The sequence below is a fragment of the Sardina pilchardus genome, chromosome 7 (genome assembly GCF_963854185.1).
Source record: "Sardina pilchardus chromosome 7, fSarPil1.1, whole genome shotgun sequence".
Lineage (NCBI taxonomy): Eukaryota > Metazoa > Chordata > Actinopteri > Clupeiformes > Clupeidae > Sardina > Sardina pilchardus.
The window spans coordinates 11,162,953-11,185,452 of NC_085000.1; the positions used below are offsets into that span (position 1 = coordinate 11,162,953).

Consider the following 22,500-nt stretch of genomic DNA (forward strand, 5'->3'; position numbering starts at 1 on the left):
AAGTATTCTTGAAAACAAAGATCTTAAATGTAGGCTTAATTTTCCTCGCAACTTTAAGACAACCCCGCACCTGTCATAAAAACGTTACAGTGTAAAGTCGGGCCTCTTATAGTCATAAATAAACACATTTACCAGTTTTAGACAGCTCGTTTGAAATATCAGCCTTTATTATGTGTACTCACGATATATGAGCCAAACATTTATTGCTAATTTTAGCTTGCTGCTATTGTTTTCGGTAGCTCAGTCCTCTGAAAACTCGCATAGACCGAAGGGTTCCTGCCAGCATTCGGCGCACGTCGACGTCAGAGTAGAACACGTTTCATTTCTTAAATATCTAAAGTCCATGGAAATGGCAGTATTATCTAGTAAAAACGGCAAATTCCAAGAAAGAAAAGCGTTTCAAAGTTAAGATAACCAGGAGTGCCTGAAGGCATGACTTTTCATCTTAGCAACGGTTGCCACTTGTAAACAAAACTGTATGATCGCGTTTAGTGTACGAATGGTGCAGGGCATTCTTATCTAGCTAAGTTCTTAAGTGGGAAAACAAAGAAGAGGTAGCCTACGGGGGCAGTTCTTCACACAGCAGTGATTTCCAATCATTGTCAAGTTGTGCGGAATTAGAACCTACCGGGTTAATAACACACGACTTTAAACAATTAGGCTACGCTTTGCCGCCCGGTATCAGGACCATCCTTCCAACCAGGGGAGGAGCTCCGTTTAGAGGAGCTCAGCTCACGGCTGTGACGACACTTTCTCATTCCTAATAGAGTTTTAGACGCCACACCCACTTTCAGGTAAAGAAGCCCTGCTGAGTCGGGAGTGGCTGGATGGATGAAAAGGGAATCTCTTGGTGTGATGCGCTCTCTTCTCTCACTTTCTCAGCTTTGGGCAAGAGGTGACTCTTCTCTTCCTGCTCTGCTCTGGTCTAGGCAAGAGGTCACACTGACCTCTCTGCCCCTCTCTTTCTCTCTCTCTCTCTCCCTGCCTTTCTCTCTCTCTCTATCTTTTGATTTCTTTATGGGGTTTGTTATTTTCATTATTTGATATATTGTTTTATCTGGTGTATGTAGCATTTTAACTTGGTAACTTGTTAAGGTTTAAGTCCAAGTTTATTGTTTGTTTTGAGGTTAAGATTACTTATCCTTTGTTACTTTGTTTAAGGATAATTACTGATACTTTTACTTTTACCTAAGGCTCAAGGCCTAATAAATGGTTAATTCTCCTCGCTCAGTTTGCATATCTTTAAAAGTTTAGTGTGCCATTCCATTCTCTACCATAGTTAAACAAAATAGTTATTTGGTAATGTATTAGAGGTACAATACAATCTATGGAGTCAGATTCTTGGTGAATTTCCTAATAACATTACCATTTAACTCCACATGGCTACTGATCCATTGTTCTTCACGCATGTAAAGGGAGAACGTCCGACGTGTTTGTGTAGCGCGTTTGGGACTGTTTTTGCACCCTTTTACAAGTGGTGACCCCGACGTGATCGTTATGACGGGATGTACCTATATTTCTGAAATTTGGTGAGTAGAAAAACTTCTTAAAGACGTGTAGCAGAAAGCACACGCATAGGCCTACGCATTATTTTCGCTATCAACTCACCTAAAGATTCAGAAACTTTGCTCTCTCCGTTATACGGAAATACGAACATGGACAGATGTAGACACGTGATAATATTTCTTTGTTTAATACATTAAGAGAGAAAATGGCTAAAATTGTTGAAACTGAAGACATTACATCTTACTCTAGTGGGATAGAGATATGCAACTGGCGATTTTTCATTGAAATACATGCGTTACAAACAAAAAAACATGCAATGATGGACGGTGTTATCTTGTTACTTCTCATTATTTGCATTTATTCATTATTGAACACCGCGCAGTCATTGAAACCTTTCTCTGATGCGAGATATGTGGCTATCCCCAACAAAGCGATGTTAGAATATGTTGCTTCGTCAGAATTGTCGTTCACAGCCGACTCAAGCAACGACGTCTCTTCTAACACCACTGGAACAGCGCAAACAGACTGCGAAAAGGAGGCTATCCAACACATGGACGCAAACGACCCAAGCATTGTCTGCAACTCATGTGGAAAATCAGAACATGAGATGCAGACATGTTGGTCAACAGGCTTTCGAAAACACCGCCAACGCAGAGTCCAATCATCTAACACCTTTGCTTCTCCTAACAACCCCCATGCCTCTGGACCCATCCATTGTTCTAGGTGTTAAGGCGCAAAATTGCCGTGTGTGTGTGTGCTTTCACTGAAGGACAATGTAATGATGCAGACTAACCATTCAAGACCATGGTAAGACAGAATTTATATTTTTTAAACTGAACATGATAACATTAACCTATACTAATAATAGCACAGATAATTCCATGCAACAACCTGTAGCATTGTTCTCCCAAGGTGCTCTGATGGGAAATTTGTTAGTCAGATATTCAGACAGTGTTTTAATTTACTTTGAAGATAATGGTATTTGCTAGCTTGTTGTATGCTCATGTATAGTGAGTGTGTAGACTCTGTAAGTGTTGAGGCTTGAAAGCATTTAACTGTGCAGATGCTAGTAGCATGATTATTCTTCACACTTTTTGTTTTTCTTTATACTCACCGGTTAAACCAAATGAACGGTCACTGAACCAAAGAGTATCTGCTGAATGAATGTTAGGTTGGATCTCTCGTGACTAACAAATAATGCCCATAAAAATGTATATTAAAAAAAAAAAAAAAAAAAAAAAAATGGGAGATACAATGTTGTAGATTGTTGATTAGTATGACTACCACCTGAAATTTTAATGTCTGTACCTGTCTCTGCCAAAAGGAGGCCCATGTGCAGCTGACTGTGTGGCAGACACATCATGCCGACATTCTTATACCAACTAAATGTTAAGTCTATTGTTGAATGTCCAGAAGTGATAAAGCACATACACACACACAAGTAAATTTTCGATTAATGATTCAAATTGAAGAATTTTAACTGCTGGGATGAACTAATTTGCTTTCCTTTTAACTTCTATCATTTTATATACATTCTTTGATTATTTGATTTGATTTCCGTGATACATTTGTATTCAGTGTGCAAATAATGCCAGTAACAAAGATGATTTATCTTATGAAACATTTTTTTTTCAATTTGAGATACACCAGAATGTGTTTAATTCCATTTATTTTGAAATTTGTATATTGGTTTGTTTGTTTTGCTCTTTCTCTCTTTCCTGTCTTTTCCCTGTATACATGCCCAACTCATCGAAAAGCAAAAGACTATTGATATTCTAATGTTACAGCAGACAGACGATACTCTCACGATTCTGCTCAACTCCAGATTGCTTTTACACAAAGAAGAATGTTCCACGCTACAGCAATGCTCACCTGATCCTGAGAACTTGTTTCAGACCGGAGAAGCTCGGTCAACTAATGTCAAAACTACTCTGAGAGATTCCTTCGGACACTATGGACAAATATGTGAATATGGATGACCAGCTTTAATTTTTTGACACTTATGAGATAATGACTTCACAGTGTCAATGGGGCGACTGTAAGCTGGTAAATTTTCCATCTGAGAAACATCCCTAAAGTTCAGAACGGGGGAGACGACCTCACAGTTAGACTCCTTTGTGTCCAGGTGATCTATTTGCATTTGAACTGTTCCCATTGTGTGTGTGGCCGGCCATTTGGTGAAAGGCCCTCGGACACACCTCTTCTCCCCCTCTCCATGCCTCTGATGAACCAATGTTGGAAACTAAAATGTATCTGTTTCATGACAAATGATAATACATCCATGTTTGGTCTTGAATTAATACTTGTAATGTGGGCAACAGCCTAATCACAGTTTCATTGCAATCTAATATATTTGTACATGGTTATGGACTAAGAAATACACTATAGAGTTTTAGACGCCACACCCACTTTCAGGTAAAGAAGCCCTGCTGAGTCGGGAGTGGCTGGATGGATGAAAAGGGAATCTCTTGGTGTGATGCGCTCTCTTCTCTCACTTTCTCAGCTTTTGGGCAAGAGGTGACTCTTCTCTTCCTGCTCTGCTCTGGTCTAGGCAAGAGGTCACACTGATCTCTGGCCCTCTCTCTCTCCCTCTCTCTCTCTCTCTCTCTCTCTCTCTCTCTCTCTCTCTCTCTCTTTCTCTCCCTATCTTTTGATTTCTTTATGGGGTTTGTTATTTTCATTATTTGATATATTGTTTTATCTGGTATATGTAGCATTTTAACTTGGTAACTTGTTAAGGTTTAAGTCCAAGTTTATTGTTTGTTTTGAGGTTAAGATTACTTATCCTTTGTTCCTTTGTTCAAAGACAATTACTGATACTTCTACTCTTACCTAAGGCTCAAGGCCTAATAAATGGTTAATTCTCCTCGCTCAGTTTGCATATCTCTAAAGTCTAGTTGTGCCATGCCATTCTCTGCCATAGTTAACATCATTAGTTATTTGGTAATGTATTAGAGGTACAATATGTCTTATGGAGTCAGATTTAACGTGGTGAATTTCCTAATAACATTATCATTTAACTCCACATGGCTACTGATCCATTGTTCTTCACGCATGTAAAGGGAGAACGTCCGATGTGTTTGTGTAGCGCGTTTGGGACTGTTTTTTCAACCTTTACAATTGACACATTGTCAAAACTCTAAACACAGTTAGCACAGCATCGGTCTTTTGTGGCCATACCATTCACACATTTCATGTTGTTGTCACACAGTATGCAGTCAGTGAATACATGTTCACAATGCTTACATTTTCTTAACAGACAAACTATACCTCCCAACAAAATAATGGATCGTTTTTGCATTATTTTCGAATGTTAACACACAACATCCCACAATAGTTAAAACAATATTCCAAACCTTAGATACAGTATAAAAACCTCTGCTTCTGCAATGTTATCAATACAAAAGCAATATATCTCAGCTGATTATAAACAAACAATCGAATAATTGACACACAGATGATTTATGTTGGGTAAATTGGGCCAACCACAGCTGATTCCAGTCTATCTTAGACTCAGTGGCAGGGTTTTTTTTCTCTCTATTACATTGACACTTACACAGTAAAAAGAGGAGGTGATGTTTGGAAGCAGAAACAGAAACAGACAAATACTGTAATGTCTGGACGAGGAAGAGTAAGAGTAAGGGGCCTAGAGAAGAGCAGGCCCAGTGGCAGAAGCACTGAGAGGAGCAGGTGCAGAGATTAGACACAGTAATATTGTTTTTGTTCACCCCCTTTTTATCTGGGCTTTTTGCTGTTGTTTTTTGCTCTTGTGCTCTTGTGTTTCATGGATATTTTGTTCACTACAATGCTTTAAAACGTTTTCTGTTCTAACATAGTCTACTGTAAACAGTATTTATACTGCACCTCCTGTAGGCCCAGTGAACAGTAAAAATAAATAAATAAATAAAATATTTGCTTTTTACTGGAATGCATTTGAATGTGAACATTACATTTGGACATACAGTTCCCAACCAAGAAATGTAGTATTTTGAAACCTAGTGTACTCTGATTGACTGCATGTATCTTGTGAAGTGAAAACAAGCTTCATTCTTTGACAAAATAACTTAATTTTGAGTCAGGTTTCCAGTGTTTTGGTAAAGTTAGTGTGTGCAGAGAAATTACGAGTTAGTGTATATGTAACAAAATGTGGTGTAGGAACATGGAATGTGCTTTTGAGAGGAAAATTATCCATTTGGCCAATTGTGTTTTGTAGGTGAGAGTCTGTGTTTAGAGTTTTGAAAATGTGTCAAATGAATGGACAAACGCTTGTTAGCGATTGAAAAAAACTGTAATATGAGCTACCTGTTGCTTTAAGCATACTTTTGACAGGAAAACAAAAATTGTGCTTGATAGCATGTAAGATGGATTGGAAAACATTGTCAGTTTTCTTGTGTTGTAAACAACTGTGAACAGCCACAAATTAGCGATTGAATATTGTGTGTATGTACTGTATGTGTGTGTGTGTGTGTGTGTGTGTGTGTGTGTGTGTGTGTGTTGACTGAGTACTGTGTAGCCATGATGCGACAGTGTCATTCATAGGTGTTCCACTTGAGCACAAAGTTCAAGTGCAGAGACATGATCAGGTATTCACAGGTACAGTACGTGTTCTACCTGGTATACACAGGTACATGTTCTAACTGGCACCTACTGTAGGTACTCTTTCATGCCACATGATTTTACAGTGCAAAATGACGAGTACATGATGTAAAACGATATTCTCGTATTTCTTAAAAATATTCTCGTTTGTTTTTTAAAAACAATTTATTTATTGATTTTCAAAGTTTTTATCCCACAATAATACAGGACATGTATTAATATATAACTTTCAGGATTATATGTTATGCATTGTAAGTTGATTGTGAAGTGGACCAGTGTTATGGGTGAGACTTTCTACCCTAAAGCGGACTATAACGTGGTGCAGATAAGCTTAACTTGAGGAGCACATTTTGTGTTTGAGTTTAAAGCTGTGAGGCACACTGGTGTCGTGAGGAAGCAAAAAATCAGGCTCAGAGGTCACTGTGCATTTGGAATAGCCCTTACGTAACCATCACAGTGACAACCTTGAGTGAACCTGCTGTCTGTTCATGCAGCCCCTGGACCAATTTGGTGCCCCCTCCCCCCACACACACACACCATTCAACCCCTCACCCATATCTCTCCACCTACCTAGCTTCACCACCCAGATACCCCCCCCCCCCTTCCTTCCCCCCAACACAGGAAGTGACTACACTCTTGTTTCCTGTCTGTCTGTGTCCATTTTTAGCGTTGGCTAGCATGTCCCACAGCACAGGACAACATGGAGTAGTGTAGCCGCAGCAGCAGGATGTAGGCTGCCCTGGCTAAAGGTCCTGGATGTGTGTTCTCATGCTGTAGTGGGGAAGAGTGGCTAAAGGTCCTGGATGTGTGTTCTCATGCTGTAGTGGGGAAGAGGGGCTAAAGGTTCTATGGTAGATGTGTGTTCTCATGCTGTAGTGGGGAAGAGGGGCTAAAGGTTTGGTGTGCCGATGACTAATGTTCCCACAGGAGTGTGTTTTTTGGTTTCTGGAGGTTCACACAGGCTAAAAGTGAGAAGGCTTCAGAACTGTTAGTGATTCACTCTTTCTCTTTTTCCAACTGCTGCCCCCCTCCCCCCTTGTTCCTTCATAGCCTTCTGTAATTGACCCTCCTTGTTTACCATTTCACCTGATTTCTCTCTGTCACTCTCTCTTTCTTTATTTCAGTCGCTCGCTGAGTCAGTCTTTCCGTCACTGTGTTTATCTGTCCTCCTCACACTCATTCCATCTTTCTCTTCCTCTCTTTTTTCTCTTTCCATCTCCCCCTTTCTCTACATCATGCACACACACACACACACGCACACACACACACACACACACACACACACACACACACACACACTCCCTCTCTCTCTCTCTCTCACACACACACACACACACACACACACACAGATTTGAATCTATCCTTCTCTCTCCATCTCCCATGTTCCTACCTCTCTTCCATTTCCCTGCCTCAGTGCCTCCCTCCATCTTTCACTCTATCACTGACTCAGATCCTAACATAACTTGGACATGTGGACAATCTCTCTCTCTCGTACCATATTTTATTATTGTTGTTTTTTTAAAGTGTTTTCATGTTTCCATAGATCCATACAATCGTTCAGTAAAGGGGTTTTAAAAGTTCTCCCTCTCTCTCTCTCCCTCCCTCCCTCCCTCCCTCTCTCTCTCTCTCTCTCTCTCTCTCTCTCTCTCTCTCTCTCCCCTCTGGTTCCCAGCTGAGTGCCAACGTGCTGATCTTCCTGTGCACCAACATCATTGGGATCTGCACTCACTACCCGGCCGAGGTGTCCCAGAGGCAGGCCTTCCAGGAGACACGCGGCTACATCCAGGCTCGCCTGCACCTGCAGAGGGAGAACCAGCAGCAGGTACACACACACGCACACACACACCAACCATACCAGCCTTCACTACTTACAGTACACCTGGAGGGAAAGAGACCAGGAGCAGGTACAAACACACACACTAGACTTCACTACATACAGTACACACACACACACACACACACACACACACACACACACACACACACACACACACACCACATCACACTACCCTTCACTACATACTGTGCTCTACACCTGCAATGTGAGAAATCATGGGCAGGTACTGGATACAAAGGAAAATGATCTGCGCACTGTCTTATATGCTCCAGGTTTAATGGCGCATATCACCTTCATCGTGTGAGGTACCTGGAGAAGACCTGAGTGGTCGAAGCGTTGTATACCTTGCCATTAAACCAGGAGCATATAAGACAGCGTGCGGATAGTTTTCCTTTGACCACGTTTGACCACTGGATACACACATATCACCTCACAGTCACACCAGGTCTCAAATTGACCTTATTACATGGCACAGCACAGCACAGCACAGCAGTCCTAGCTACTGACAGCTTGCATGACAGCAAAGGATGTATGTTTAAAAGCCCTAGATGAAGGAGTTGGTTTATAGCTTACAGTTTTTGCCTATTACTTACACACTTTTTGCTCGTTATATCAAAATTCTACTACACACTACGCCAAACAAGACATAGCACTTGGAGATTAGCAACTCACTCATCTATGCCAAAATGAAACACTGCAATTAAAACTCAACAATCCTTTCTAAAAATGTAATTATTGCAACAAAACCATACACACGTGCACCATTTCAATTACTCTAAATGAACAACAACACATTGATAAACGTATGTGTTTCTATTTCCATTGTCAAAAAGGCATACAGGTATTGGGTTGGTGGTCATATACTTTTCACTGGCTCACTGAAAATAATTTTTGATAGGTTTTAGAAATGGGGAGTGAAGGGGCAAATACTGAACTGTACTAGGGTACTCAATGTAAAAGTGCACGCTTGAACAGGTACACAACAACCTGAAGTCTATTAATAGTGCTAACCCTCAGACTGATTGGGGTTCAGTGTTTTCAGGTATGTGATAACCAAGTGATAACAGGAGATTTCACTTTTTAAGTATCTAATGTAAGAATTCATGTGTAGTGTTTCACAATAAGTGTGTTGCAGAATTGCAAACAATGTACAAAGCAGAAAATGTGTTAAAGCAATGGTTACACAGTAATTAAGGTATGCTGCAAAAAATGTATGTATTGAGGCTTTCGTCTAAGCTTTCGTTTTTAGTGTGTAAGCAGTGGGCAAGAACTGTAATTATCTCCTTGAGGAGTGAAAGGATGCCAATTCATAGCTGTTCTATCTGGCAAAAGCAGTGGATGGAATTCATTCTCTCTCTCTTTCCCTCTCTTCTTCTGCCTTTTTCTTTCACTCTCTCTTTATCTTGACTTTCTTGTCCATTCTGTTTCACCCTTGTATTGCCCCCACCTTCTTTCATCAATGTGTGACTCCCTCTCTCTTCCTCTCCTCCTCTCCTCTCTTTCTCTCTCACCATCTCTCTGTCTCTTTTCTCTTTCTCTCTCACCATCTCTCTCTCTCTCGCACTCACACACACTTTTCAGGAACGCCTGTTGCTGTCTGTGTTGCCAAGGCATGTCGCCATGGAGATGAAGGCTGACATCAACGCCACGAAAGAAAACATGATGTTCCACAAGATTTACATCCAGAAGCACGACAACGTCAGGTCTGCCAGCACCACCCACCCCTTCTCCACAGCCCTCCCTCCAACACACACACACACACACAACACACACACACAGCACAAATACACACACACACACACACACACACACACACGCACACACACACACACACACACACACACACACACACACACACACACACACAGACACACACATAAACACATATACACACACACACACAAATACAGACAGAGACAGACACACACACATAAACACGGACACACACGCACGCACGCACACACACACACACACACACACACACAAACCCCTCAAACATGGCCCAGCCAGGCAGCTTGCACCTGTCCAAGAGCTTTTCCTTCCCACTGGATGTGGTATAGGGAGGAAGTGCTTGCTGTTTGTCCTCATCCTGTTTGCTGGGTGACTGTGTCCAGGCAGGCTGCTATTGTCCAGGCGGTGTTGTGTGTGTGTGCGTGCGGCCGGGCATCATTAGCGCTTGTGTGTCAGGAAGTCATCAGCGCTGGTGTGTGTGCCCATTAAGGAGGGTGCTGGGTGCCCTCGCTGGATGATGGCAGTGGAAGCAGCCGTGCCATTCTCTCCTCTCCTCCTCTCCACTCCGCTCCTCCCCCCCCTCTCCTCTCCTCATCCTTCTCCTGCTCTTCCTCCTCTTCTCCTCCACTTCCTCCTCCTCCTCCTCCTCCTCCTCCTCCTCCTCCTCCTCCTTCTCCTCTCCTCTCCTCTCAGCTCCTCTCCGCTCCTCCATGGATGTCTGCTCTCCTTGCTGGCTGTTTTGTGCCCTCCTTTATTATTCCCCATTCCCTCTTGCCTCTTTCCTCAAGATTCTCTCTCTCTCTCTCTCTCTTTCTCTCTGTGTCTGTGTTTTTTTCTCTCCTCTGTTCTGTGCTCCCTTTTTCTCTCTTCTCTTGTCTGCGCTCCTGTCTTCTCCGCACTCCTTTTCTTTTCTCTCCTCATCTTTTCTCTCACTCTCTAACACTCAATTCTCTCTCCTCCTCCTTTCTTCCTCCTCTTTTCTCATTTCTTGCTGTTCCCACTCCTTCCTCCCCCCTGTACCACCCTTGTCTAGGATTCTATCCTTCCTTCCTCTTCCTCTCTTCTCTCCATTTCCCCCTCTCCTCCTCTCTCTCTCTCTCTCTCTCTGGTGGGCCTCGGGGAGCGGTAGAGTGTGAGTCCGTGGGGGCAGGCTGTGAGACGGCGCAGGCTAATTACCGTTAGAGAGGGAATAGTTAATCACCGGCGGCTACGCTAAGACAGCCCCAAAAGATACATGCGGCACTTACAGCCCGCATTCAATTACGGCCAGCAGCAGAGCAGACATGCTGCGTTCCCTTCAGAGCGGCACGCACATACTGTAGAGTGAGACGGAGATGGAGAGAGAGAAGGCTCACAAAGGACACGGCTCCTTTTGCCACTCTTCTTCTCCAGTGCTGCCTGTCTCACACATTCTCTGGGCCTGTCTGTCTGTCTGTCTGTCTGTCTGGTTATGTTTTGTATCTCATTCCTCCCTGTTTTTGAGTCTTGTGTTTTGGAAATGAGGACTGTATCCACAAGATCAATTTTGTTTATGGAAATTGGATAGCTTCAGTGCACTTATGATTTAGTTAATGTCATGTTGGAATAATTAAATTCTCTTCTCTTCATCACACACATTCTCTCTCTCTCTCTCTCTCTCTCTCTCTCTCTCTCTCAGTATCCTGTTTGCAGATATTGAGGGCTTCACTAGTTTGGCATCTCAGTGCACGGCTCAGGAGCTGGTCATGACACTGAACGAGCTCTTTGCCCGCTTTGACAAGCTGGCCTCCGTAAGTACTAGCCTGTTTCCACACCCAGTCCTCAATAATAATGTTATTGTTATATATTGATAAACAAAAATGTCTTATACACTATCTGCATACTAACATGGATAATAATGAGTAATGCAAGCAGTGTTCGAATTACCTCGTCGAACAAATTTGGATGCAATATGAGTCTTGAATTGGATACCATACAGGAGTTTGCTAGGATCTCAAAACCGGTATATGAACATGCCTTGCCATAGAGAAACATAAGATAATGACTGCGTTTACATGCACTTTAGTATTCCAGTTATGAGGCTTATCCCGATTTTGATCATATTCAGGATATGGTGTTTACATGAACACAGAGAAACCCGGTAATTAATATCCCTGTTTACATGACGAATAACAGTATTCCGGTTACCAACAATAAAGTTATATTAGCACTCTGTATCCCGGTTTCTAATGTTACACGTGTTTTGCCTGAGAAACCGGCATAAGGTGTATACATGGAACAGTATCCCGGTTTCTCTGGGAGTACACCACCTAGCATAACCGGAATACTCGTAACCGGGATAAGGGCTTATCCGGGGTTCCAAAATCGGGGTATGATGTTTACGTGCAAATACAAAACCGGGATACTTCAAAACCCCGATCTTAACCGGGTTACTAAAGTGCATGTTAACGCAGTCATTGTTGGATTATGAACATAGGCTATTATGCCACACAAAGGCACATGGGGTAAGTGGAGCTAAATGAAGTTATTATTTTGCTGTCACTTCGTCTGTTTTATGACCCAGAAGGTTGTATTTGGCATCTGTGGATAGCTCTGTGTCTGGTATGCGTGCCATATCTTTCTGATCGCGGGTTCACGAGTAAATCTAACGAGAGTAATGGTAGCATAAGCTAAATGACATTATTATTTGTTTGCCACTTCGTCCGTTTTTGTAACACAAAAGGATCAATGGATTTGGTATAAATGGAAAGCTCTGTTTCTCCTCTTTCATTTGATATGCGTGGCATGTCTGTGCGATACCGGGTTCGCGAGTGATTCAAGCGAGAGTAATGGATGCACGGGTGAACGCAGAGCAATATAGACTGTAAATATGATATACTAACAGCTTCATGATTTTTTAAATGTTCATACTTGATCGTACAGACAAGTGTCTAGTCTCGTTGGAAAGCCCCGCTTCTGCTCTTTGGTGCAATAAAGGTCTCATCTCACTGTGACTAATATTCGCGGAGCAATGTAACAGAGAAGAATGGGTGTGTTTTTTGACGCACTTTGCGTCAGTCGGGCTCCCTTAAACGATTTCGGGCCTTGTCATCGATGTCATTAAGCGCAGAGAATCCTCTCTTGCATTCTGCCGAAGTAGGTAAAAAGGTGTTGCCTGCGATGACAAGTTTCTTCAGACAGTACCCTTCCCTTGCCCCTTGCATTTTAAAGTCCCGATACTCCTGGACAGCCTGCCTGGTTGGCCCCCTCAGACAGTGATTTCGAGCAGAACTAGTAGTGCCCTGGCCAGAACTAAGGGGGCGGGGCACTACCGGGCCTACTGTATGGTAATTCCAACACTGAATGCAAGTGAGTAAGCCTCATTGTAAAGGGTCACTTACTTTGCAGTACTGTGCAGGTAATGGGATGAACTTCTAAACTCCCTTAATCTACAATCACTTCCATCTTTCAGTACCTTTAAAACTCTTTTAAAGTCAACTCTGACAGAACAATGTCATTGTTTTTAACAAGGTGCCCTTTTTAAGTTGTATGTCTGTATTAGCTTACAGTAAGTTAAGTGTAATTGTCTTGTTTGTGTTCTAGTATGTATCATGTATGTGCAGAGAGTTGTGGTGTAGTATGTAACCTTTGTCCTGTCTTGTCATGTATATTTTGGAACTTTTTTTCTTTGCCGCCAGTCTTGGCCAGGACTCCCTGGTAGAAGAGCTATTGTAACTCTGTGGGACTTTTCCTGGTTAAATAAAGGTTAAATAAAATAAATAAACAAATAAATAAATAAAGGTAGTTTCATTCAAGTCAGGATTTAGCGTAAATTAGAGCAGCTGGTTACTGTAAGGCGGGTGCCTGTGGCTCTTTTTCTGTTGAGGGTTGTGTGTGTGCCTTAGACTCAATAGAGATTTGTCTGCTCAGCTGGCGGTGTCATGTCTGTTATCTGATGGGTGGTAATCTGAGGGGCTTTGACATGTGCTAAGTACTCAGTGTGTGTGTGTGTGTGTGTGTGTATGTGTGAGTGTGTGTGTGTGTGTGTGTGCCTGTACTCACAACGATCAGAGAGACAGGGTGAAGCCCCAGCGTGAAACTGCCACCATCCTACCAGCTGGAGCTCACTGACAGATTGTGTCCCTCTCTTCTCTTCTCTTCTCTTTTCTCCTCTTCTCTTCTCTTCCCTCTCTCTCTCCCTCACTCCCTTTCTTTCTCTTCCTCCATCTCTCTCTTACATTCTTTCCATGTCTGCCTCTCTTACTCATGTGGTGCCTCTAATTCTCTCTCTTTCTCTCTTTCCTTCTTTCTTTCTTTCTCACTGTCTCTCCACCCCCTGATTCACTACACCACACCACCCACACATATTCACCAACCCACCCACTCACTCACACTCACACACACACACACACACACACACACACACACACACACACACACACTCAAACAGGAGAACCACTGTCTGCGGATCAAGATCCTGGGGGACTGTTACTACTGTGTGTCTGGACTGCCCGAGCCACGCGCGGACCACGCCCACTGCTGTGTTGAGATGGGTGTGGACATGATCGAGGCCATCTCGTAAGTTCACACACACACACACACACACACACACTAGAATAGTCCACTTGTCAGTGGTCATGAATAGACTGAAATAAATAGAAATGACCCTATGCCCAGATAGCTGCTAGCACTACATGGCTGTGGCTCAGATCTGTCGGTTAAGAACTGTGTCAAATATCATCCAGATTTAGTTGTCTCTGGCCTTTGCTTCAAAGTTAACGGTGCTGAATTCTCCTCCATGTTCTGTTGTGGAGAACTGCTATGTGTGGAATGAGCCCTCCTCTGCTGTGCAACAGATTAAGTTGCTAGGGTGCTTGTTAGAAGCTGATGGCTGATATGTGACCCAATGTACTGGGGAGGATTTGTAGCATTCTGACCCAGCGTTGCCCAGCCATACATTACTCCTCACGTTTCTAGGGTCTGACATGGCTGAGACTAATAGCTAATAAAACACATTCCCGGACCTTACATGTAAATACCACACACATGCCACCGGCACATACTACACTCGCTGCTGAATGTCTCTCCTAAGAAGCTATGCTATTTACCCCTATTTTTCTGTAAAAATATTTTTTATAGTCTAATATTTTCTGTCTTTTGGTTTCCACTCTTTTACATGATCATATATGGTTTTATATCTAGTTTCATGTAACCGTCTTTGCACTTTGCACACCATTTAAATTAGGACCTTAAATATCCTCCTACAGGAAGTAGAAATCATCTTGCTCCCTTATCCCTGATAGCTGTCGTCACTGAAGCGATTCTGACCTCAATGTGCCTTCACTACATATAAATGCCACACACACACACACACACACACACACACACACACACATGCTGCCTGCACGTACTGCATTCGGCAGTCGATGGATAAAAAACCCTCTGCTAGCTGTCTACAGTCAGCAGGGACTCCCCACTCCTCCTCCTCCTCTTCCTCCCCGAGGTTGCATCACACACACGCAGGGCAGCAGGTGGTTTCACTCATCAGCACACATGCGCGGGCACGAGCGTTGGCAGGGGCCATGCCAAGGGCAAGGGTGAAACTCACAGGCAGAGCTCTGGATGTCTGCCATGCTATCATACTACTGCTAGCGACCCCCTTTGAGTAAATGCAGAAGGTGTCCACAGTGCACATAGTGATTTGAAATGTGCTTTGTTAGTGTTTGAAAAACTGTAGCTCAGTGAAGATTTGACATGATATTTTCATTATGCTGAATGTATAGGTTTAATGTTCTCAGGAGTCAAATCTTTCATATTGTACATGTAGTGTATGTATACACTGACTTAAATGTCTCATTTTTGGATAGAAAGGTCAGTGAAGGTTTGGTACTTTGTGTTGTTTTCATAAATATTAAAGGTGCTCTAAGCAGTGTTATGTGGTTTCTAAGATAAAACTTTTTTGTCACATACTGCAAACCATCCACTAGTTGCCTGCGCCCTGAATACACTGTCTCTGTGGACAAAAACGGCAGCAAAGACAACTTGACAAAGACGAGATGCGTGTTTAGGAGAGTTTCAATTGCAGGGGAGGGAGCAGGAGCCTCCTCAGCTAGCTCTCTGTTTTGTTTGAGCGTCAGCAGAAGTGACGTTAGCCTTGTAGCCAGTCATTTCAGTGTTACTGTAAAAAGCAGAGGAAAGTGAGTGGGGAAACCAAGCATGTCCTGACTGATCAGCCCCATTGGTGATGGGGTTATGAGCAGAGGGCATGGGTTGGGTAAGGTGTCTTGTTTCAGAGAAACCAATGGCCTGGGGGTACTGATTTTGTCTCTGCATTTGTGTGTATTTGTGTTAATTGATGTGTTTGTGTGTGTGTGTGTGTGTGTGTGTGTGTGTGTGTGTCTTTGTATGCATGTGTGTGTGTGTGTCTTTGCATGCGTGTGTGTGTGTTTTCTGGCCCTAGGCTGGTGAGAGAGGTGACGGGGGTCAACGTGAACATGCGTGTGGGGATCCACAGTGGCCGCGTGCACTGCGGGGTGCTGGGACTCAGGAAGTGGCAGTTTGACGTGTGGTCTAATGATGTCACACTGGCCAATCAGATGGAGGCCGGGGGAAAAGCAGGGTGAGATACACACACACACACACACACACACACACACACACACACGCGCACACACACACACACACACACACACGCACACACACAAGCATGCACACACATGCAAACACAGTCCTATCCACACAGATAGCCATACATTCTTAGTCACACATGCACACATGCAACCCCACCCCACAAAGACATTACTGACAGACATATTTACATTCATGGACAACTACAACTCAGACATATTTGTCACAGCACACAACAATACTACACAAGCTTATCACAGCACATGGACACACTGAATAGATTTTAACACATTCATAACACACATACCACACACTCATACCACACTCACATACCAGACTCATTCCATAGCCATAACACAGATTTGTTTCAATGCACACACATAGCACACATTGTGCAGACTGGTAACATCACGCGCATAATGCATACATTTGTGGTAAACAACGCTATAATTACAAGCAGGCACAAATGTAGACCCTCTGAGGAAGTGAGATTAGATTGACATGCCATACATATGTGTTCTTGTGTACATGTGCAGCACAGTGCACTCAAAACAATATGCAGTGTTTCGAGTAGAAACAGTCTCTCATGTCCCTTAGTGTTGTTGTAGTTTTCTCACTTCCATTTTCAGAAGTGTGCGTCCTCAAGTCAGCAGGGAATATGGAGTAGTAGACTCTGGCAAGGACGAGAAAACATTTGCTTTCATATTTGCGCCTAGTTGTATTTGTTTCAGATCTCCTAGTTCCTTTCATGTTATTAAAGGTGGAAGGTAATTTGTGAACTTGATTTCAGAATGGACAGGTATTTATTCTGTTTGGGTGGGTATGCGTGTGTGTGTTCCCTCCCCATACAGGAGAATCCATATTACAAAAGCCACCCTGCAGTACCTTAATGGGGATTACGAGGTGGAGCCTGGCTTTGGTGGCGAGAGGAACGCCTACCTGAAGGAGAACAGCATCGAGACCTTCCTGGTGCTGGGCTGCAGTCAGAAAAGGGTCTGTACACACACACACACACACTCACACACACACACACACACACACACACACACACACACACACACACACACACACACACACACACACACACACACACACATCCCTCAATGCTACACTCCTGAGATACTAGCACAATTTATACCAGCTTTCATACCAGACCAATGCATGTTTGCAACACATCTATCTGTATGTGGTAGCTCTCTGCTGGGTATTGTACTGGTATGTTTTGATTGTTGTTTAAACCCGTTTGACCATATCAATCTGGTGAATTGTTGGTTTCATTAAGATCTGCACAATTGGTATGCTATCCTGTAACTTGTGTTTTCTAAACCTGATTGGTCAATGCACCTGTGTTGAAGTGTAGTTCTATCTGACCACCTGTGACCTCTCCTGCCCGCCCTCCCTGTTCCAGAAAGAGGAGAAGGCCATGATGGCCAAGATGCAGCGCGCGCGCGCCAACTCTAACGAGGGCCTGATGCCGCGCTGGGTCCCTGACCGCTCCTTCTCCAGGACCAAGGACTCCAAAGTCTTCAGGCAGATGGTGAGACACACAGAGTTCCAGCAGTGGAGGCGCTAAGCCACATCCCTCCGTGTACAGAACTGTCTAATTGGTCAGGGAGGGACTGCATGGACGATAGATGTCCGTGAGCACCGAGCTGCAAACTCATGCCTGTAATTGGTTGCTTATGAAACAATCAGATTGAGCAGAATATTGAACAAAGTATATGTTGCACAAATGGTGAGACCCACCAGCTTGTATGCCTGTTGACTTTTGCGTTTTGCACCCTGCGTCTCTCTCTACTTGATCAGGGACCTCATAGTGTGCAAAGCATTGCACCTCGTCTGTGATGACTGTAATTCATTTAACACGAAGGGAGAACAATATTGAACAGAATGTTGAGCAAAACATTCCTAGCAGCGCATGAGATAGGATTGTACAAACGGTGAGACCAGAGAGCGCTCTAGAATTTCTTTGATGAGACTCACCTGCTGATCTGACCCTTCACCTTTGACCTGTGTCTCTCTGCTGGAGCGTCTGCTACCCTGTCTGTGTGCCGTGTGCCTCCCCTGTGTCTGCTCCTCTCTGGCTGTGTTTCTGTCTGGCGCTGGGTTGTAATGTGTGACCTTGTTCTCCTCCTCAGGGCATTGATGAAGCATCCAGCAAAGACAAGTAAGTTGGGCTTCTTTTTTTTTTTTTTCAAGTCTGTGCCGCTGGAAATGAGATTATACAAAAAAACATGACAAAAGCAGGTCAAGGTTGATCAAGTCTGACTCTCTCTCTCTCTCTTTTCTTTCTCTCTGTCTGTCTGTCTGTCTCTCTCTCTCTCTGTATTTCCCCTGTGTTCTTTCTTCCGCTGCCAACATTTTTTACACTCCTCTTATCTCCTTGTCTTTTTCTGCTCTCCCTCCCTTCCTCTCTTACTATCCTTCTTTCCGCCTCCCTTTCCTCTCCCGTTCCTATTTTTCTCTCTCTCTCTCTCTCTCTCTCTCTGTCTCTGATGTCCTTGTAGCCGTGGTGCCCAGGAGGCCATGAACCCTGAGGACGAGGTGGATGAGTTCCTGGGCCGGGCCATAGACGCCCGCAGCATCGACCAGCTGCGCAAAGACCACGTCAAGAAGTTCCTGCTCACCTTCCAGACCTCCAGTCTGGAGAAAAAGGTCAGTGTGTGACTCCACTCGACTCTACACTCATCTCTCGACTTCTTCTCTGTCTGTCCATTCCGTCTCTCCTTGTCCTTTCCTGTCTACATCCTACATACGTTATCTCTACTCCTCTCCTCTCCTCTGTCTTTTCCTTCCTCTCTTGTCTTTCATTTCTCTCTCTCTCTCTCTCATTCACTTTTGCGCCTCCCCGGTTCTCGCCCCCACCTCCTCTCTGCCTGTCCTTCACCTCCTCTTTAAGAGGGCGGGAGTGAATGACCCTGATGGGGATGTTCAAGCCTCTCACCCCCCAGTCTCATAGATAGGCTTGTGTGCTATTCAGTCTCATAGATATGCTTGAGTTCTATTGCCACCCCCTCAGTCTCATAGATATGCTTGTGTTCTATTTAGTCTCATAGATACTGTATGCTTGTGTGCTATTGTCACCCCCTCAGTCTCATAGATATGCTTGTGTTCTATTCAGTCTCATAGATATGCTTGAGTTCTATTGCCACCCCCTCAGTCTCATAGATATGCTTGTGTTCTATTCAGTCTCATAGATATGCTTGATTTCTATTGCCACCCCCTCAGTCTCATAGATATGCTTATGTTCTGTTCAGTCTCATAGATATGCTTGTGTTCTATTCAGTCTCATAGATATGCTTATGTTCTGTTCAGTCTCATAGATATGCTTGTGTTCTGTTCAGTCTCATATATGCTTGTGTTCTATTCAGTCTCATAGATATGCTTTTGTTCTGTATCGCCTGGCTCCTGATTTAGTTTGGATTTAAAGTAACTTGGGCTTGTTGTCAGGCATGTCTGTGAATAATCTCTACAGTATGTTGTCTGTGTACAGTATATTCATTTTCTATACTGTTTATTTTCTGTGACATCAGTGACCGAGTGTGAACATACCTGGTCAATAAAATCGGATACTTATTAAAGGAACACTTCACCGTTTTTGCATATTAAACTACGTTATTCCCTCAACTAAGTTGATACATACCTCTCACGTTTCAATGTGTGCACTCGCTGGCTCTGGTGCGCGGCACTACTTTGATAGCACTTAGCTAGCCCAGTTCATTCATTAGGATCCAAACAGAGATGAAGTTAGAAGCAACCAAACAAACCAATACAGTAACACGAGTTGTCACACAACGAAGTATGGTGAAACAAAATAAAATGTGGTGCATTTCTAAGCAGGTAAAAGGGATAACTACTGTATATTTTGTGGCGGAATAATATTGGGAGCACTTGGCGCAGTAATATCCTCACTCCAGAGTGAAACTGAAAGTGCAAGAGTGAGGATATTACTGCGCCACACAATATAGTTATCCCTAGTATTACCTGCTTAGAAATGCACCACATTTTATTTTGTCTCACCATACTTGGTTGTGTGACTACTTGTGTAACTGTTTTTTAATAGGGAAATCATGGAGGTGTTTGGTCGCTTCTAACTTAATCTCTGTTTGGATCCTAATGAATGAACTGAGCTAACTAAGTGCTATCACCAGAGCCAGTGAGAGCACGCATTGCAACGTGAGAGGTATTTATCAACTGGTCTTAGTTAAGGGAATAACATAGTTTAATATGAAAAAACGGTGAAGTGTTCCTTTAAAGCATATGATCTTAAACCTGTTGCTGACAGCAGGTGACTGTCTGCCATTAACCTGTGCTCTCCTTTCTCCTCCTCCTCCTCCTCTTCCTCCTCTGTCTATGTGCTTGTATGTGGCTATTGTGGGATCAGTATTCGAAGAAGGTGGATGACCGCTTCGGGGGCTATGTGGCCTGCACACTGCTGGTCTTCTGTTTCATCTCCTTCATCCAGATCGTCATTTTCCCACAGTGAGTGTGGTGTGGTGTGGCCACAGCACTTAGTGTTTACTGTCTCCTGAGAGGAAAGCGGACTTACACAAACACTGAACAGCTGATGAAAGACCAATAACTGTGTGTGTATTTGCGTATATGTGAGTGAGTGAGTTAGTGAGTGTGTGTGTGTGTGTGTGTGTGTGTGTGTGTGTGTGTGTGTGTGTGTGTGTGTACATATGTGTGTGTGTGTTGATGTTATGTGCAAACATGGTGAAGTGTAGCTGAAGTGGTGTAATCAATTTTAGATCCACAGACACCAAACACACAACACACACAGACCAACAGCGTTTGTAAGCTAATCTGAAGTATAGAGTATACAAACACACACATACAGACCAACAGTTTGTAAGTAGATTTGATGTGTTGCAGTTAAATGAACGTTATGATGCATTGTGAGCAATGTAAATGTATAGCCAAGAGGTTCAGACTAGTGCACACACACACACGATGTGTAGGTCTGTGTGAACTGTGCAGTCAGCTCTTGTGTGTGTGTGGTCTCTGCTATGTGTGCAGCACTCCTGTGATGCTGGGGATCTACATCAGTATCTTCATCATCCTCGCCAACATCCTCTTCATATGTGCCATCTACTCCTGCATCAAGGTACTGTAAGCAGCAGGCGCTCCCCTCTCTCTCCTGTAGAGCAGCTCCTCTTGACTCTGGGGCTGCTTCTCTGTGTTTTTCTATTTTCTTCTCCATTACTCTCTCTCTCTCTCTCTCAAGCTCTTTTTCTCACTCTTTCTCTTGTTCGTAGTCTCTCTCTCTCTTTTCACTCTCTCTCTCAAGCTCTTTCTCTCACTCTCTCTTGTCCATAGTCTCTCTCTCTCTCTCTCTTTCTCTGTTCCTTTGTGTTTACCTTTTCCCTTTGATTGATTTTGTTCTGTTTGGTTTTATTCTTATCTCATGATTTATTATGAGTCTTTGAGTGCAAAGGCAGTCCAGATAAGAGAGTGTATTTCTCTCTCTCTCTCTCTCTCTATCTGTCTCTTTCTGTCTCTTTCTCTCTCTGTCTCTCTCCTTCTCCTCTTTCCATACCTCTATCTCCCTCCATCCGTCTCTTTGTCTCTCCCGTAGCTCTTTCCTGCAGCCATGCAGACTGTGTCCAAGAAGATCGTGCAGTCCCGGACAAACAGCACCCTGGTCGGCGTGTTCACCCTGATCCTCGTCTTCATTTCTGCCTTCATCAACATGGTACAGAACAGTTGTGCTTCACACAGTTACGCACAGTCACCCCTCAATATAGCCTCAAGAGTAAAAATGCTAGCAAGCTAGCAAAAAGCTGGCAAGTAAGGTAGCAAGCCAGCTAGGCATTCACGCTATTTACAGTTAGCACTGATAAAGACTAGCTACCTTGTCCATTTATGCATATGATGCATTTGTCAACACTGTACATGTTGTAAAAGCTCCGTGGCGTTACGTAGTCTAATCTTTACCCTGTGGACAAAGTTATTAGCATGGAAGGCTAGGATGGAGAAATGATAGGTGGCTGTATCCTGACTTCTCATGACCATATTTATTTTATATTATATTAATTATGTCAATGGATTTTGAGATGTTGTAAAAATCTAGCAAGTCACAGCTTACATAAATGGTTTTGTGTGATGGTGATGTCCCCTGCAGTTTGCCTGTGACACAGAGAGACTGGTGGACTGCGTTGCCAGGGAGATGAACTCAACGTCTGACCTGGTGACCCCGTGTGTCATCCATAAGCTCTCACGGAGGGCAGAAGACGGCTTGGTCA

The 22,500-nt window shown here is 43.5% G+C and overlaps 1 protein-coding gene across 4 annotated transcripts in view; it reads left to right on the forward strand.

Annotated features, from left to right (window-relative positions):
* adcy6a (adenylate cyclase 6a) overlaps positions 1-22,500 on the forward strand; it is an 80,508-nt gene that overhangs the window by 49,389 nt on the left and 8,619 nt on the right. For all 4 annotated transcript variants that reach the window (XM_062540728.1, XM_062540726.1, XM_062540725.1 and 1 more), the window contains 13 exons: positions 7,775-7,924; positions 9,521-9,642; positions 11,328-11,439; positions 14,079-14,206; positions 16,089-16,247; positions 17,107-17,248; positions 17,664-17,792; positions 18,394-18,422; positions 18,763-18,910; positions 20,640-20,737; positions 21,275-21,362; positions 21,834-21,950; positions 22,380-22,500. The exon at positions 22,380-22,500 is cut by the window's right edge and continues 38 nt beyond it. In XM_062540728.1, coding sequence (XP_062396712.1) covers positions 7,775-7,924; positions 9,521-9,642; positions 11,328-11,439; positions 14,079-14,206; positions 16,089-16,247; positions 17,107-17,248; positions 17,664-17,792; positions 18,394-18,422; positions 18,763-18,910; positions 20,640-20,737; positions 21,275-21,362; positions 21,834-21,950; positions 22,380-22,500 — 1,543 coding nt within the window. The remainder of the gene's footprint in view (positions 1-7,774; positions 7,925-9,520; positions 9,643-11,327; positions 11,440-14,078; positions 14,207-16,088; positions 16,248-17,106; positions 17,249-17,663; positions 17,793-18,393; positions 18,423-18,762; positions 18,911-20,639; positions 20,738-21,274; positions 21,363-21,833; positions 21,951-22,379) is intronic.